Genomic DNA, 13335 nt, shown 5'->3' with positions numbered 1-13335 from the left:
TAACCCTACACTTCGGGTAGCGACTGGGATTCATTGGCCGTTTGCGCAGACCCGCCTTCCCCGGACGCGACGCATCCCTGGCCAGACGTAGGTTTGAACTTTGGGCCTTGGCTGGTCCGGCGCTAGTACGTATTCAATCACTTTCGCCCCCGGGGGTGAAATACGCTACCACTACTTCCGCCACTACTACCACTTTCGCCCCTGGGGGTGAAATGTGAGCGGTCATCGACTCATCGTCATATGCCATCAAGTTATCATATGTAACATAGGTATGTAACACATAACTATATGAATTTATGAATAATTTATTCTACAATTTCTAGGAAAGGCGTGTATCATTGCGGGATTGGCCGAACTTAACATTCTGTATCGCTTTGGACTTCAATGCGCCTTCTTCGTCACAGGGGCAGGGCGATCCGGGCCAAACATTCCGAGAAAGTAAGCTGAACGCACAGCAAACAAGAATACCTGGTGTCTTGTGAGTATATGTTCCTGTGATAACAGGCTCGCCATTCCCTGCAGAGATACTCACCGTGAATGTGATGTTGCCGCGTGTCATGGCATTCCACTCCTGAGGCCTCATGAGCGTTTCCAGTCCCAAACCATACGCAGTGAAAGCGACATGGCCAACGTCGCCCAACCACAAGGCAGTCAGATAGCCCCTGACCACCTTGGCTTCGGATGTTGTGTATAAGATTCCAATGCCCATGAAAGCCATGAGGAGGTACAGGTTCCCAAGCTGCCACGCGACGAGGATGCTGTTATCGTTGACCGGCACCACTCCCGCATTGGGGATTTGCTCGGCGATGAACCATGCTGGATCGATCACGACTCCTAAGAAACCTGCGACGCTGTACGTTCTCTTGTCAGAGAGCTCTCGGCACAGACTGCATAGGGACATACAGCGAAATTGGCTCAATGACGGAGAAGACAAGTCGCGGAAAGGTCGGGAGCAGCGAAGCCATGGTGTGAAGCAGCACAGGGCAGACAATGGGTTCCGAGGCAAAGGCAATGCTTTTCAATGACGGCCAATTGATGGTCCCACGGGTGGTTCCTGAGGTCGATTGTTAGACGCTGACTGTTGACACGTCGATTCCTACACCCCGCTCCGCCTATCGCGCGATAGGGCCAGGGACGCGCCGCAAAACGAGAGCGCAGATTGTCGACAGCTTAATCGCCAGATAAAAAATGTTGCGCCGAGGCTCAAGTGAATGATCAAAAGTTCGTTCGGCCAGTTCTGAGACGCGAGTGCTTCCGTCGTAGATCATGGACAGGGGGTGGAGGAGTGTTAGAGTTGTATGCTCAAAGTCGCGCAAAACACTAACAGCTTAGCAGGGGTCACCGGATCACATGCGTGTGCGCTTCCGTCGCGGCTTCGGTCCCTTGACACTTTCATTAATTGACACTCATGCCACCGGCGTCAGAGATTGCTCGTCGCGTACCTTAGGGTCTCTCTCCCAACCTCTACATGGCTTGACGCTCATATTTTAGTAGAGGCTGGTCTGCAAGGCCTGCCTGCATTGCCCTCTTCTCTTTTCTTTCAAATGTTCGCCTGTCACATGGGAGCCTACCATGGCTTCGGCAAGTACAATCGAGCCACGGCTGATGCACATCCTGAACCAGCCCTCAGACGACGTAGACATCTCTAGGACGTCACGCCTCTCTTCTCAAGGGGGCATCCGACCAGATCCGTCCGAATGCCCACCGCGATTACCCAAGCTCGACGACATCGTCGACACCACCCAGCCAAGCTCTCGCGATGCCCCGAACGAGCTCCTCCCCAGACCAAGCGAACTCCTAGCCCTCGACAACGCAAGCTATCGGGCAGATAACAATCGACCGCGTCATGCGCATGACCTATTCCAGGACACGCTGCCTATCAAGCAGACTCTGGAAGAGATACCGCAGGAGGGCTCTCTGCCGTGGCTGCTGGGGAACGATGCTACGCATACTCTTCCGTCGCTCGACAGCAATGGCGACGGGTCATTCCATCCGAATCGCCAGCACGATGACTGGTTTGAACGGCCCGCCAGCAAGCGCATACACTCCGGTCAACGGCCGCCATGGCCTCAGCTGCCTGTATTGCAAAACTTCCCGCCCAGCCAGAAGCAACCAAGTGGCCAGGATTCCAGTTTCCCGCCGATGATCGTGGGCATTGACTACAATCCGCCGCCTCAGAGCTCTGCGACGCTGCCTCGCATTCAATCTTTTCCCTTGGATGATGCTGGCCCATTGCATTCCACGTCACATCCCCCATCACATCCCCCGTCTCGACCAACCTCACGCCATGGCCACGAACCAGCGGCGTTGTCGGATCCCGACGGCGGCAAGGCGAGAAAACGCGTCACAAGAAGAAGGCGGCAATGGACCAAAGAGGAGACTGACGACTTGCTACGCGGCATCTACAAACATGGCATGGGAAAGTGGACCGATATTAAGAACGATCCTGATTTCACCTTCAATGATCGATCAGCCGGTGACTTGAAGGACAGGTGTCGCACAGTGTGGCCTCGGAGTCATGACGATGATACCTCCGCAGGCGATGTCCCCTCGGGCACTCCGGTGCCCGAAAGACCAAGAAAGGGACTCTACGCAGAGAACATCCTCCATGATTCCGATACACCTAATTCACCAGGCGCGATCACGCCGCCACGAGAACAGGATGCGGCAGTCCGAGTGAAAAAGAAGAGATCCCACCGGAGAGAACCGAAGGATCTCGAAGCACTAGAGCTTCGTGGGCCTTTGAAACACGGGAATCGTCGACCTCGACGGCCATTCACCGATCAAGAAGACTCTGACATCAAGACGGGCTTGTTGAAGCATGGGTCACAGTGGACCAAGATCCGGAATGACCCAGAACTGCATCTCCAGTCGCGGGCGCCGACAGACCTCAGAGACCGAGTCCGCAACATGAGCAAGACCGTCTTCAAGGACTTTGACGAGAAGACGTTTGAGCACAAGCCTTCGATGACGATCGGCGGTAGTACCCTGGAACCTACCATTGCGTTACCGATCAACACGTCGTTCCCGAAGAGGTAACACGGGCGGCGGTCACGTTGCCTCAGGGGCAGCCTTGTGGCCTGCATTGTAAGAGTTTAGACTGCCTTATGCAGTGTGTTTAGATACCCATGGAGCAAGATCTCCCCCGGATTTGAGGCGAATGCAGATCGGTGCATGCGCTTCACCTGGAATTGTACAAGTAATATCCTCGCTCAGACTTATATGTTTGTGGCTTCGGCCTTCATATGGTGACAGTAACCCATTTCCAAGACCACTGCACTAGCAAGATTTGATACGACGTAGTAAAGACTTCTTAGCTGCCGTGGCCGTCGCACAACGTACAGCTCGGCTTACTTAGTGCGAAGTCCATTTAATTTGACTGACATGCTCTCTGCAACGAGCATGACCATTGACTATGATGTGAAAACGCAACGGTATCGCCAATTCCGATTCCACTGCGAGGCTGAGAATGGAGCCAACGTGACCTCGGGGAGGTGGGGCGGATGGCCGAGCTCACAATCTTATCTGCACGTGACTCTCTATGCACATCTTGGAAATTCAGCGTGCTAGGGCAGAACCCCCACCGAGTTCAACTCTGCTCTCACGAAAAAAGTTGTGGATTGCATTTCGCACCTCATTCTCACGACAACCGCCCAACACCTCACCAACCCGCCGACAAAGTAGCCCGTCGACACCATGGCCCGCGGAATGTACGTGCAACCATTGAACGATGGCATTGCAGACGATTTGATCAGCTGCGAACCGGCTGCCGTCGTGGCAATGCCGCCTCGTCGATTCCCCAAAGTCATCACGATGCTAACCTCTCCTCCAGCAAGAAGCACCAGAAGCGCCTTAGTGCCCCCTCGCACTGGCTGCTGGACAAGCTGTCCGGTACCTACGCCCCCAAGGCGTCTGCCGGTCCCCACAAGCTGCGCGACTGCATGCCCCTGATCGTCTTCATCCGCAACCGCCTGAAGTACGCCCTCAACTACCGCGAGACCAAGTCGATCCTCACCCAGCGCCTGATCAAGGTCGACGGCAAGGTCCGCACCGACATGACCTACCCCGCCGGCTTCATGGACGTCATCACCATTGACAAGACGGGCGAGAACTTCCGTCTCGTCTACGACACCAAGGGCCGCTTCACCGTCCACCGCATCCAGAATGAGGAGGCCGAGTACAAGCTCGGCAAGGTCAAGCGCGTCCAGCTCGGCCGTGGTGGAATCCCATTCTTGGTCACGCACGATGCGAGAACGTGAGTTCTGTCAGACATCATTCAGTCGTTGGATCAAGCTTTGGTCGATTCGGAGTCGAGTCCTATTTTTTCTTCTTCTTTTCTCCTTCTTCTTCTAATTTCACTGCACTCCAAGAGAAGGGAAAGAAGAATGAGAAGAGGAGAGGGAAAAACAGACTATACATCGATGGAAGAGCGAAGCTGCATCCCAACGGCTGTATGTACCCCTCAACCGACCCCCTTGCTGACTTGTGTGTTCTCTAGCATCCGCTACCCCGACCCTCTGATCAAGGTCAACGACACCGTCAAGATCGACCTCGCCACTGGCAAGATCTCTGACTTCATCAAGTTCGACACTGGCGCCATTGCCATGGCCACCGGTGGTCGCAACATGGGTCGTGTCGGTGTCATCACCCACCGTGAGCGCCACGACGGAGGCTTCAACATTGTCCACATCAAGGACGCCATTGACAACTCGTTCGCCACCCGTGAGAGCAACGTTTTCGTCATCGGCCAGGAGAAGCCCTGGATCTCCCTGCCCAAAGGCAAGGGTGTCAAGCTCTCCATTGCCGAGGAGCGTGACCGCCGCCGTGCCTACGCCATTGCCAACTAAAATATGTCACTTGGTCTTTGGGTCTGTTTAGGGAACGGGGGGGTTTCACAAAAGAAATTCAATTAGGCATGAGGAAACCGGAGTCTCGGATTTGATGTTCACTTTTGATAGCCCTGACTAGTCGTAGAGATATGGTCAGCCTCACGAGGCATGAGAAAAGATACCTTGAACCACTTCCGACTCATCTTGGCCGTAGACAGTTTAAAGCTTTGTCGTGATGTCTTGTGTGTGCAGGATGGGAAGGCTTGCCTGCCTGGGCCTTTGATTCCCATCACCTTCGCTCAGCATCCCAGTCCTCAGCAGCCCCAAGACACCTGTCTCTCTCATAGCGACCGCGAACACGGTGGTCCAGTTTCCGGGCACCTGTGAATTGCTACATTAACGGCAAACCGGTGTGCCACGATGATCTGATCAAGCTGCTTCGATGACTTGGAATTCGCCGTAGATTTTCCAATCTGGGAAGGCATATTGCGTTAGCGCCGCCGGCGTCGCTGCACGATCGAAATCATTGACATCTCACCCTGGGGAACAACCCCCCCGCAGCTGTCCCCCAATGCGTGATGTACGTATACAGCAGAATGCAAAGGAACCCTACGGTTCACTTCGAATCGACAGATTGGCATTCCAGCATTGAACAATGGCGCCGATGGACCGGAGGGCTGGCACGCGCTACGTGAGACGCATGGGGTCCCCTACCGCATATGCGACCTGCCAACTGCAGCACGAGCCTCCCAAAAGGAAGCAATTGGGAAAAGGCTTGACTAATGCTAATGCAGGAGAAGCCGAATAGAAAATGGCGGAGGCGGATTGAGTGGCATCCCACGCACGCACGTCCTGCGCGTCACTCGCGTCGGCTGCGACGCCTGCCCATGACTGGACGCCTGCTCGCGACTGGACGCCGACAACGAGGGCTTGACATCATCCTCTCACGCGACACACCTCTGTTTTGGTCAGAGTGGTGTAGATGCGCGTGTCGGTGAGCGCCAATGGGTGACCGATCATCATCCTCCGTGAGTGAAGACTCGTAGGTAGGGGGCGGCCGATGTTCGCAATGGCCGCTTTCTGGCAAAGCTCAGCACGGAGCGAACCCGCTCTTTTCCACTACCGCTAACGGGCACTTGTTGGTGTTAGTGATGAGGGCCCGCCCGAACGGACTCAACTCGTATTGTTGTTCACCAGTATTGTCCGTCGGGATGCTGCTAGCATTCCTCTTTCGAGATCGACAAACCGAGCCTTGACCATTTCTCATCTCGGAGGGCGGCATTGCGTCGATAGGATGGCTTGCAGTGTGGCAGGCACCGCATCGCGGGAATCCATTGTCGGCGGCCTTGTCATCGACTCGTGACCGGCTTCACCCCACGCCGTATCCACATCCATGGCGTGCTCTGGGCTCCTCTAACCGAATCCTCATGAAGCTTGTCCGGTTGCATTCTTCCTTTGTTCAATTTTTTTTCTCTCACGCCGTTTGCGTTGTTCCATCTGACCTTGCCTCAACTGTGAGGCTGTCATCAGACTCATCTACCTGGATTCAACCCCGACGAGAGCTCGGCTAGCACCGGGGCTAGACACCAGGTCATGAGGGGTCGCACCGGACTTGGGGCGCTGCTCCGGCAGTCGTCTAGACACCAAGGTACTTGGCGGCCGTTCTCTTCAAGTTCGGCGCGTCTCGCCACAAAGCCGGGCGACATTGGTGCGCGGCCGGATGGCGCAAGCAGGTCATGGTCAACACGAGGAGTGCTGGCAGTGGCCGGAGCCGCTGGTGTCCTTGGCTGGGGCATTGCACAAGTTTCGAAGAATGGTGAGGTGAATGGCAAGCCCGCCGTGGTACGAAAGCCTCGCTATGCGACTGTCAAGGAGATGGAAAAGGTGAGCCCATCTGCTGCCAAATTCGCACGCCACTACCAGTACTGACTTGCTGCCCAGGCCATCCAGAAGATAGCCTTCGAGTTGGGGGACGAGGACATCATCTCAACTGATCCAGAGGATCTGCACCGCCATGGATACTCAGAATGGTCGACAGTGAACCCCGACACGTTGCCTGTGGCCGTAGCGTATCCTCACACCACGGAGCAAGTGTCCACGATTGCCAGGATCTGCCATGAGCACCACATCCCCATCATCCCCTACTCGGGTGGCACGAGCCTTGAGGGCAACTTTACTGCACCGTATGGCGGCGTCAGTGTCGATTTTGCGTTTATGGACAAGATTGTCGAGTTCAACAAGGACGATATGGATGTTGTGGTGCAGCCTAGCATAGGCTGGCAAGATCTGAACCAGCAGCTGGCGGACATGGACAGTGGACTCTTCTTTCCTGTGGACCCTGGTGAGTGATGATGGTGCAAAAGAATAGTGAGATCATGACTTAACATCGACAGGTCCGACGGCCAAGATTGGCGGCATGATTGGTACCAACTGCTCGGGAACTAACGCTGTGCGCTATGGTACCATGAAAGATTGGGTCATCAACTTGACAGTTGTGCTTGCCGATGGGCGGGTCATCAAGACTCGTCGCAGGCCACGCAAGTGTTCTGCCGGCTACAACCTCAACAGCCTCTTTGTCGGTTCCGAGGGTACTCTGGGCTTGGTGACAGAGGCAACCCTCAAGCTGGCCATTGTTCCCGAGGACTATGCTGTTGCGGTCGTCAGCTTCCCATCCATTCGCGACGCTGCATCGGCTGCTGCCGGCGTGATGCAAGCCGGCATACCCGTTGCTGCGATGGAAGTGATGGACGAGGTGCAGATGATGGTGATTAACAAGAGCGGCGCTACGGCGCCCCTGACGTGGGATGAGCTGCCCACGCTGTTCTTCAAATTTTCGGGCACAAAGGCGGCCGTGAAGGAACACATCTCCCTGGTCGACACCATCACAAAATCCAACAAGGGTGGCAATTTTCAGTTCGCAAAGGACGCGGCGGAGCAGAAGCTTCTGTGGTCAGCCCGGAAAGAGTCTCTCTGGTCCATGTTGTCTCTGAGGCAGGGCGACGAGGACGTCTGGAGCACGGATGTCGCAGTGCCCTTTAGCCGTCTCGCCGATATAATCGAAGTGAGCAAGAAGGAGATGGACGACCTCGGTCTTTTCGCCAGCATCCTCGGCCACATTGGCGATGGCAATTTCCACGAGAGCATCATGTATAACAAGAAGGATCCCGCGGAGCGCGCCAAAGTCGAGGCATGTGTCAAGAACATGGTGAAGCGCGCGCTCAACATGGAGGGCACGTGTACTGGCGAGCACGGTATTGGCTGGGGCAAAAAGGAGTCCCTGTTCTGGGAAGTTGGGCCGGAGGTGCTCGGCGTCATGGGCGCGATCAAGGGCGCCCTCGATCCTCTCTGGCTTATGAATCCGGGCAAGATCATGGACGTCCCTGGGATGGAGAACAGCTACAACCGCAATCATGGGGTCATGCCTGTTCGCGCGACGGCCAAGCCCGCTGGTATCGAGACGTCCCTGGTGGAGGAGGAGCTCAAGGAACAGCTGGTCGAGGTCAATGGCGGGACTGCGGTCGCCGTGAGCAAAAGCATATAAGAGAAAGGGTCGTTTCTATTGTGACCCCAGGCTCTTATCTTGGGGATACTGGTGTTGTGCGATGGACAAAAAGCTTTTTAAGAGATAAGGTGGCCTTCCGGCGTTTGAGAGCAGGCAAACAACGAAGGAAGATACTGGTAATGCAAACAAACAGCTTGATCTTGCTCTGTGCTACCCTCATTCTGCCGAAACGAAAACACCAAACACCATTTGGGCATTGTCATCCGAAAAGATTGGTCTGATTCTGATCCCATTGCTACATATCAGCCGGTTTCTTGTTACTGGAGACACCGATTTCATGCTATTGCTCTGCTCAGGCTGCTTTTCTCCTGCGTTCCTCGCCCAACCTCCCTGAAGGCAGCGCTCCTTCCTACCTCATGTTCCTGCTCTTCCTTCTTCTTCTCCTCCTCCTCTTCTTCTTCAATCAAGATTGTTCTCTCGTCAAATCTCTACACTGCCTTACTCTTTATCCCAGCCGACAGATCTTCTCATGCTATCAATACAGTAAGACCCGAAGGTAGAATTCCTTCATCAACGGCCCGACGCTCGACGCTGTCACTCGTCTGCTTCATCTCCAACGGCATCACTCGCGAACAGAAGTCTTCTCCTCAAGCCGATCGCAAGGTGAACATGTCCATGTCCACTATGGGTCAGTATCTTCAATTATGGCGAGAACGACCGGGCTAACACGCGTTGAAGAGATCCCCACACAACCTCAGAACGGCCACATTGCCACCAGCAAAGACGAACAACATACTGAAACGATATGCCAGAAGGCTGAAGATCCCGTTCCTCTGTGTCCTGAGCCACCTCCAAGGCAAGGAGGCTCTCTGCCGTGGCAGAAATGGCCCAGTCTCACCCTCGAACTCACAAGGCTGCCCAAGAACACCGAGACGCGCCATCTCTGGAAGTGGTTCAGCCGGGAGGGCAACATTGTTCATCTGCAGGTCATGCAGCAAGACGAACGTCGCTCCAGCAGTCGCGCACCCGAGGCCAGCGTCCGGTTCGAGCCGCCACCATCGAGAAACTTTTGGAACAATGGGGAGTATACTGTCACACATCCTCAAGAGGACACGGCTGTCAGGATCAAGATTCTCCCTCCTCGTCAAGATGCACAGGAATGGTCGTATGGCCCCTTCAGCCTTGATCCAGCAGGCAACATTATCAGAATGACGGGTGTACGGGGCCAACAACGCCCAATGCTCATTGCGCTCAAACCGACGGGTATGGACTTTGGTGTCATGACAGGCCCAAACACTATGAGCGCCATGAAGCGGGCTGCCCCAATGGAAGAGGAGCCTCTAGTCCTTGAGCTCAACAGTCGACACAGAAGGCTGTGCATACAATTTCCGCACAAAGCACGATTTCCGGCCAAGAGCAGGAGTACTCCCATTGGACCAATAATCTTCCGTATCGAGGTGAACTTGGTCCAGATCAAGACAGTCTATCAGCTCAAAGACCAGAATGGGACATTTACATCACTTGTTCTCCCTCTGACCCAGCCTCCGCAGTACTTCTGGAGGAATGACGATGTGGGAACCACCATGGCAGATGCAAACGAGAGTCGCTGGGGGAGGCAGGATATCTGGTATCGCGCAACCCACATTGCTGGAGACATGACCATCAACAATTGGTACCCGATCTCTGTCAATGAAGCCATCCCTGATCCCGAACACATCGACATTGGTCGGTGGACTTGTTTCCGTTTTCAGCTTGACACAGACGATGCCACCAATAAGTTGACAAAGCAGTTCAAGTCAGCCTTGGAAGACTTCAACGTCCAGTATGTCGAGCACTTGGATCTCGAGGTGAAGTCCGGCATCGAAGCTCCCATGTGGGCGCAGGTAGATCATCCACCCTCCCACGCAGCAACCTCTCACAGCGAAGCGCTGGCGTCCCTCAGCTTGCAACACGTTTTCGACATTGACTTTGCCGTCCGTTACCAGCTCGAAGTGTGCATCTCCAAGGGCCTCATCAGCGACCACAATATCACTGAGGAGTTCCTCCAAAAGCTCGCCATTGAGTATAGAAGTCCAGACGAGTCACCAAACTGTGACCCCAACAGAGCAAGGCAACGTCTGGAATGGCTAGTTGATCAGAAAATCCGTTTGGATGACCCAATGACGCTCTTCACCAACCCAGACGCAGGAGCCTTCTACACCAGCAATAGACTGCCTCACTATTGTACGCTGGTTCGCAAAGCCGTCGTGACTCCCACCACGATTCATTTCAGCACACCTGTCGCCGAAACATCGAATCGAGTCATGCGCAAGTATGACCTTATTCAGGATCGCTTTCTGCGCGTGCAATTCCTGGATGAGGGCGAGCAGGGTAGAATTGGCATTTACAAGCCGCAGAACAAGGCTCTGTACACTCGGCTGGAACGCACCCTATACCAGGGCATTCAGATCGGCGATCGTCGCTACGAGTTCCTAGCATTCGGCAGCTCTCAGCTTCGAGAGTGTGGCGCCTACTTCTTCTGCCCCACGGAGAGCGTTTCGTGCGACGATATCCGGAGATGGATGGGCAGCTTTGACCACATCAAGATCGTTGCCAAATACGCCGCGAGACTGGGCCAGTGTTTTTCGACAACCAGAGAGATCAAGGGGATTCAGGTCCCACATATCGTCCGCGTTCCCGACATTGAAAGAAATGGCTACTGCTTCAGCGATGGTGTCGGCATCATCTCGCCTTTCCTGGCTCGCCTGATCGTTCAGGAGATGGATACGGATGCCTTCTCTGCCAATTGCTCGGCGTTCCAATTTCGCATGGGGGGCTGCAAGGGCGTGCTCACCGTTTGGCCCGAAGCAAAGGGGATGGAAGTGCACATACGCAACTCGCAGGAGAAGTTTACCACCAGCTTCCATGGCCTCGAAATTATCCGCTGTGCTAGATTGGCGACTGCCACCTTGAATCGACAGACAATTTCGATACTTGAGTGTCTTGGTGTGCCGACAGGGGCTTTCATGAACCTTCTTGATGATCAACTCCGGAAGTTCGAGGCAGCTCTGGGCGACAAGCAGGAAAACAAGCAGCAGGCGCTCAGTCTTTTGACTCAGTTTGTCGACGAGAACCAGACCACTCTGATCATGGCCGAGCTTTTAAAGGCAGATTTCATCGGCGATGGTATCCGAGAGCCGTTCGTGGCCAGCATCCTGAACCTGTGGAGGGCTTGGTCTTTGAAGCTTCTCAAAGAGAAGGCCCGTATCCATGTACCACAAAGCGCATTCGTTCTTGGCTGCCTCGACGAGACAGGTACGCTGCGCGGGCATCGAACTGCTTGGGAGAAACCGTTCGTGAACCAACAAGCAAGGTCGTACCCGAAGCAGGAGCGCGCCCATCTCCCCGAGATTTTCCTGCAGCTGTCTGATCCCAAGATCCATAACAAATCGACGGTTGTGGAAGGAATCTGCATCGTGGGCCGGAATCCGTCACTTCACCCAGGAGATATCAGAGTTGTGCGAGCCGTCAACGTAGAGAAGCTGCAGCATCTCAAAGACGTTGTGGTTTTTCCCAGTACCGGCGATCGACCCCTGCCCAACATGCTGTCGGGAGGAGACCTTGACGGAGACGATTACTTTGTCATTTGGGACCAGTCTTTGATCCCTAAAGAGTGGCATGCCAGCCCGATGAGCTTCGAAACTTCAGAGCCCAAGGTGGAAGACAAGGTGACCGTGGACGACCTTCGCGATTTCTTTGTCTCCTACATCCAGAACGATGTACTTCCTCTGGTGGCCGTGGCCCATCTCGGCCAGTCTGATGTGCAGAAGGAAGGACCCAAAAGTGCGAGATGCCTAAGTCTCGCCGAGAAGCATTCGTTGGCTGTCGACTTTCCCAAAACCGGCGTGCCTGTCGGCTGGAGCACGGAACTTCAGCCCAAGCAGTGGCCACATTTCATGGAAAAGAGAAGCCGATATCAATCGCAGAAAACCCTGGGAAAGATTTACGACGAGGTTCAGGCACATGCTGTCCACTTTCAGCCAGATTGGGAGGACGACTTTGACCAGAGGATCTTGGGTCGCTACGAATTCGAGGAAGAGACCCTCGACACAGCACGCAAAATCAAGAAGCAGTATGACACAGCAGTTCGCCGCGTGTTGGTCCAGCACAAGGTCGGGACAGAATTTGAACTGTGGACCGGCTTTGCCATGTCGAGGCCGGTGATCGGCAGCGACTACAAGCGCCAGGAGCACCTCGGGAAGGAGTATGACACGTTGCGGCAGAGGTTTCGAGAAATGTGCTACAATGCAGCTGGTGGGCATGGGCCTGAGAAAATCGATCCCTTTGTGGCTACCATGTACAAGGTGACGGAGATGGAGCTCAAGCAGACACTCGAGAAACACCGCGAGAGCCTGAGCGATGACTTGGCGAACGGCACGCTGTTTGTCAACACCTTGGACGCCCATGCGATGCCTTTGGTGACATTCCCATGGATTTTCCCTCATGTCATGATCCGCATTGCGCAGGGAACCGCCAAGTCCAAGATGCATAGCAAGGCTGGCACGCACAGGGAATCTCAACAGCCAGTGTACAAGAAAGGCAACACAAAGACTGGCAATGGACAAGCACCGACCGCAACAAACGACGAGTGCAAGCCTTCTGAGGCGTTGGAGATTGCAGCCGGACATGTAGACGCCAAGTCGCCCGTCGCAGTCCCGCCGCCGCTTGGGCCAGGGACCGCTGTGGTTGAGGTGAACGAAGAAATGCCTTCTAACACCGCTGCCAATAGCGACGAAGATGGCAGCTCAGCTCACAAGGGGAAGCCCATGTCCGCATACACGACAAGCGCTTCGTCCACTGTCGACAGTTGGCATGACGCAATGAACGGGGAGGCCAGTCCATCCGACAGTGAATCTGACAGCGAGCCTGAGTGCGAGGAGGGAAAGGCATCGGCGATGGACAAGCTTGTTGCGATGGGAAACGATAGTTGATAGCCCCCGGGCGGCGCATGGGGTAGATCTGGTG

General features: G+C 54.8%; 4 protein-coding genes across 4 annotated transcripts; 3 read left to right on the top strand and 1 right to left on the bottom strand.

The window, feature by feature from the left end:
* Positions 1-244: 244 nt before the first annotated feature.
* F5Z01DRAFT_643975 (uncharacterized protein) lies at positions 245-1315 on the bottom strand. Its single transcript, XM_046262755.1, has 3 exons — positions 904-1315; positions 533-851; positions 245-468 (listed from the first exon to the last, which is right to left on the bottom strand). The coding sequence occupies exons 1-3, from the start codon at positions 963-965 to the stop codon at positions 382-384; spliced, it is 468 nt and encodes a 155-aa protein (XP_046122635.1). The 5' UTR covers positions 966-1315; the 3' UTR covers positions 245-381.
* F5Z01DRAFT_215273 (uncharacterized protein) lies at positions 1269-3204 on the top strand. The gene has a single exon (XM_046258165.1). It carries the CDS (start codon positions 1573-1575, stop codon positions 3037-3039), a length of 1467 nt encoding a protein of 488 aa, XP_046122634.1. The 5' UTR covers positions 1269-1572; the 3' UTR covers positions 3040-3204.
* Positions 3205-3593: 389 nt separating this feature from the next.
* Positions 3594-5029, top strand: F5Z01DRAFT_643970 (ribosomal family S4e-domain-containing protein). The gene is made up of 3 exons (XM_046262754.1): positions 3594-3710; positions 3833-4255; positions 4499-5029. Exons 1-3 carry the CDS (start codon positions 3697-3699, stop codon positions 4845-4847), a joined length of 786 nt encoding a protein of 261 aa, XP_046122633.1. The 5' UTR covers positions 3594-3696; the 3' UTR covers positions 4848-5029.
* Positions 5030-6422: 1393 nt separating this feature from the next.
* On the top strand, positions 6423-13301 carry F5Z01DRAFT_614799 (RNA-directed RNA polymerase; the record flags this gene model as incomplete). The annotated part of the gene is made up of 4 exons (XM_046260834.1): positions 6423-6713; positions 6771-7170; positions 7223-8346; positions 9090-13301. 4 exons carry the CDS (start codon positions 6423-6425, stop codon positions 13299-13301), a joined length of 6027 nt encoding a protein of 2008 aa, XP_046122632.1.
* Positions 13302-13335: the final 34 nt, after the last annotated feature.

Source organism: Emericellopsis atlantica (genome assembly GCF_019669845.1).
Source record: "Emericellopsis atlantica unplaced genomic scaffold F5Z01scaffold_2, whole genome shotgun sequence".
NCBI lineage: Eukaryota > Fungi > Ascomycota > Sordariomycetes > Hypocreales > Bionectriaceae > Emericellopsis > Emericellopsis atlantica.
This window is presented reverse-complemented; position numbering and strand designations above follow the sequence as displayed.

Coding starts and splice junctions, on each gene's coding strand:
- F5Z01DRAFT_643970 (XM_046262754.1), top strand. Junction 4,256..4,498: donor GTCACGCACGATGCGAGAAC/GTGAGTTCTGTC, acceptor TGTGTTCTCTAG/CATCCGCTACCCCGACCCTC.
- F5Z01DRAFT_643975 (XM_046262755.1), bottom strand. CDS start 965: ATGGCTTCGCTGCTCCCGACCTTTCCGCGACTTGTCTTCTCCGTCATT. Junction 852..903: donor GTCATTGAGCCAATTTCGCT/GTATGTCCCTAT, acceptor GAGAACGTACAG/CGTCGCAGGTTTCTTAGGAG. Junction 469..532: donor GCGGCAACATCACATTCACG/GTGAGTATCTCT, acceptor ACAAGACACCAG/GTATTCTTGTTTGCTGTGCG.
- F5Z01DRAFT_215273 (XM_046258165.1), top strand. CDS start 1,573: ATGGCTTCGGCAAGTACAATCGAGCCACGGCTGATGCACATCCTGAAC.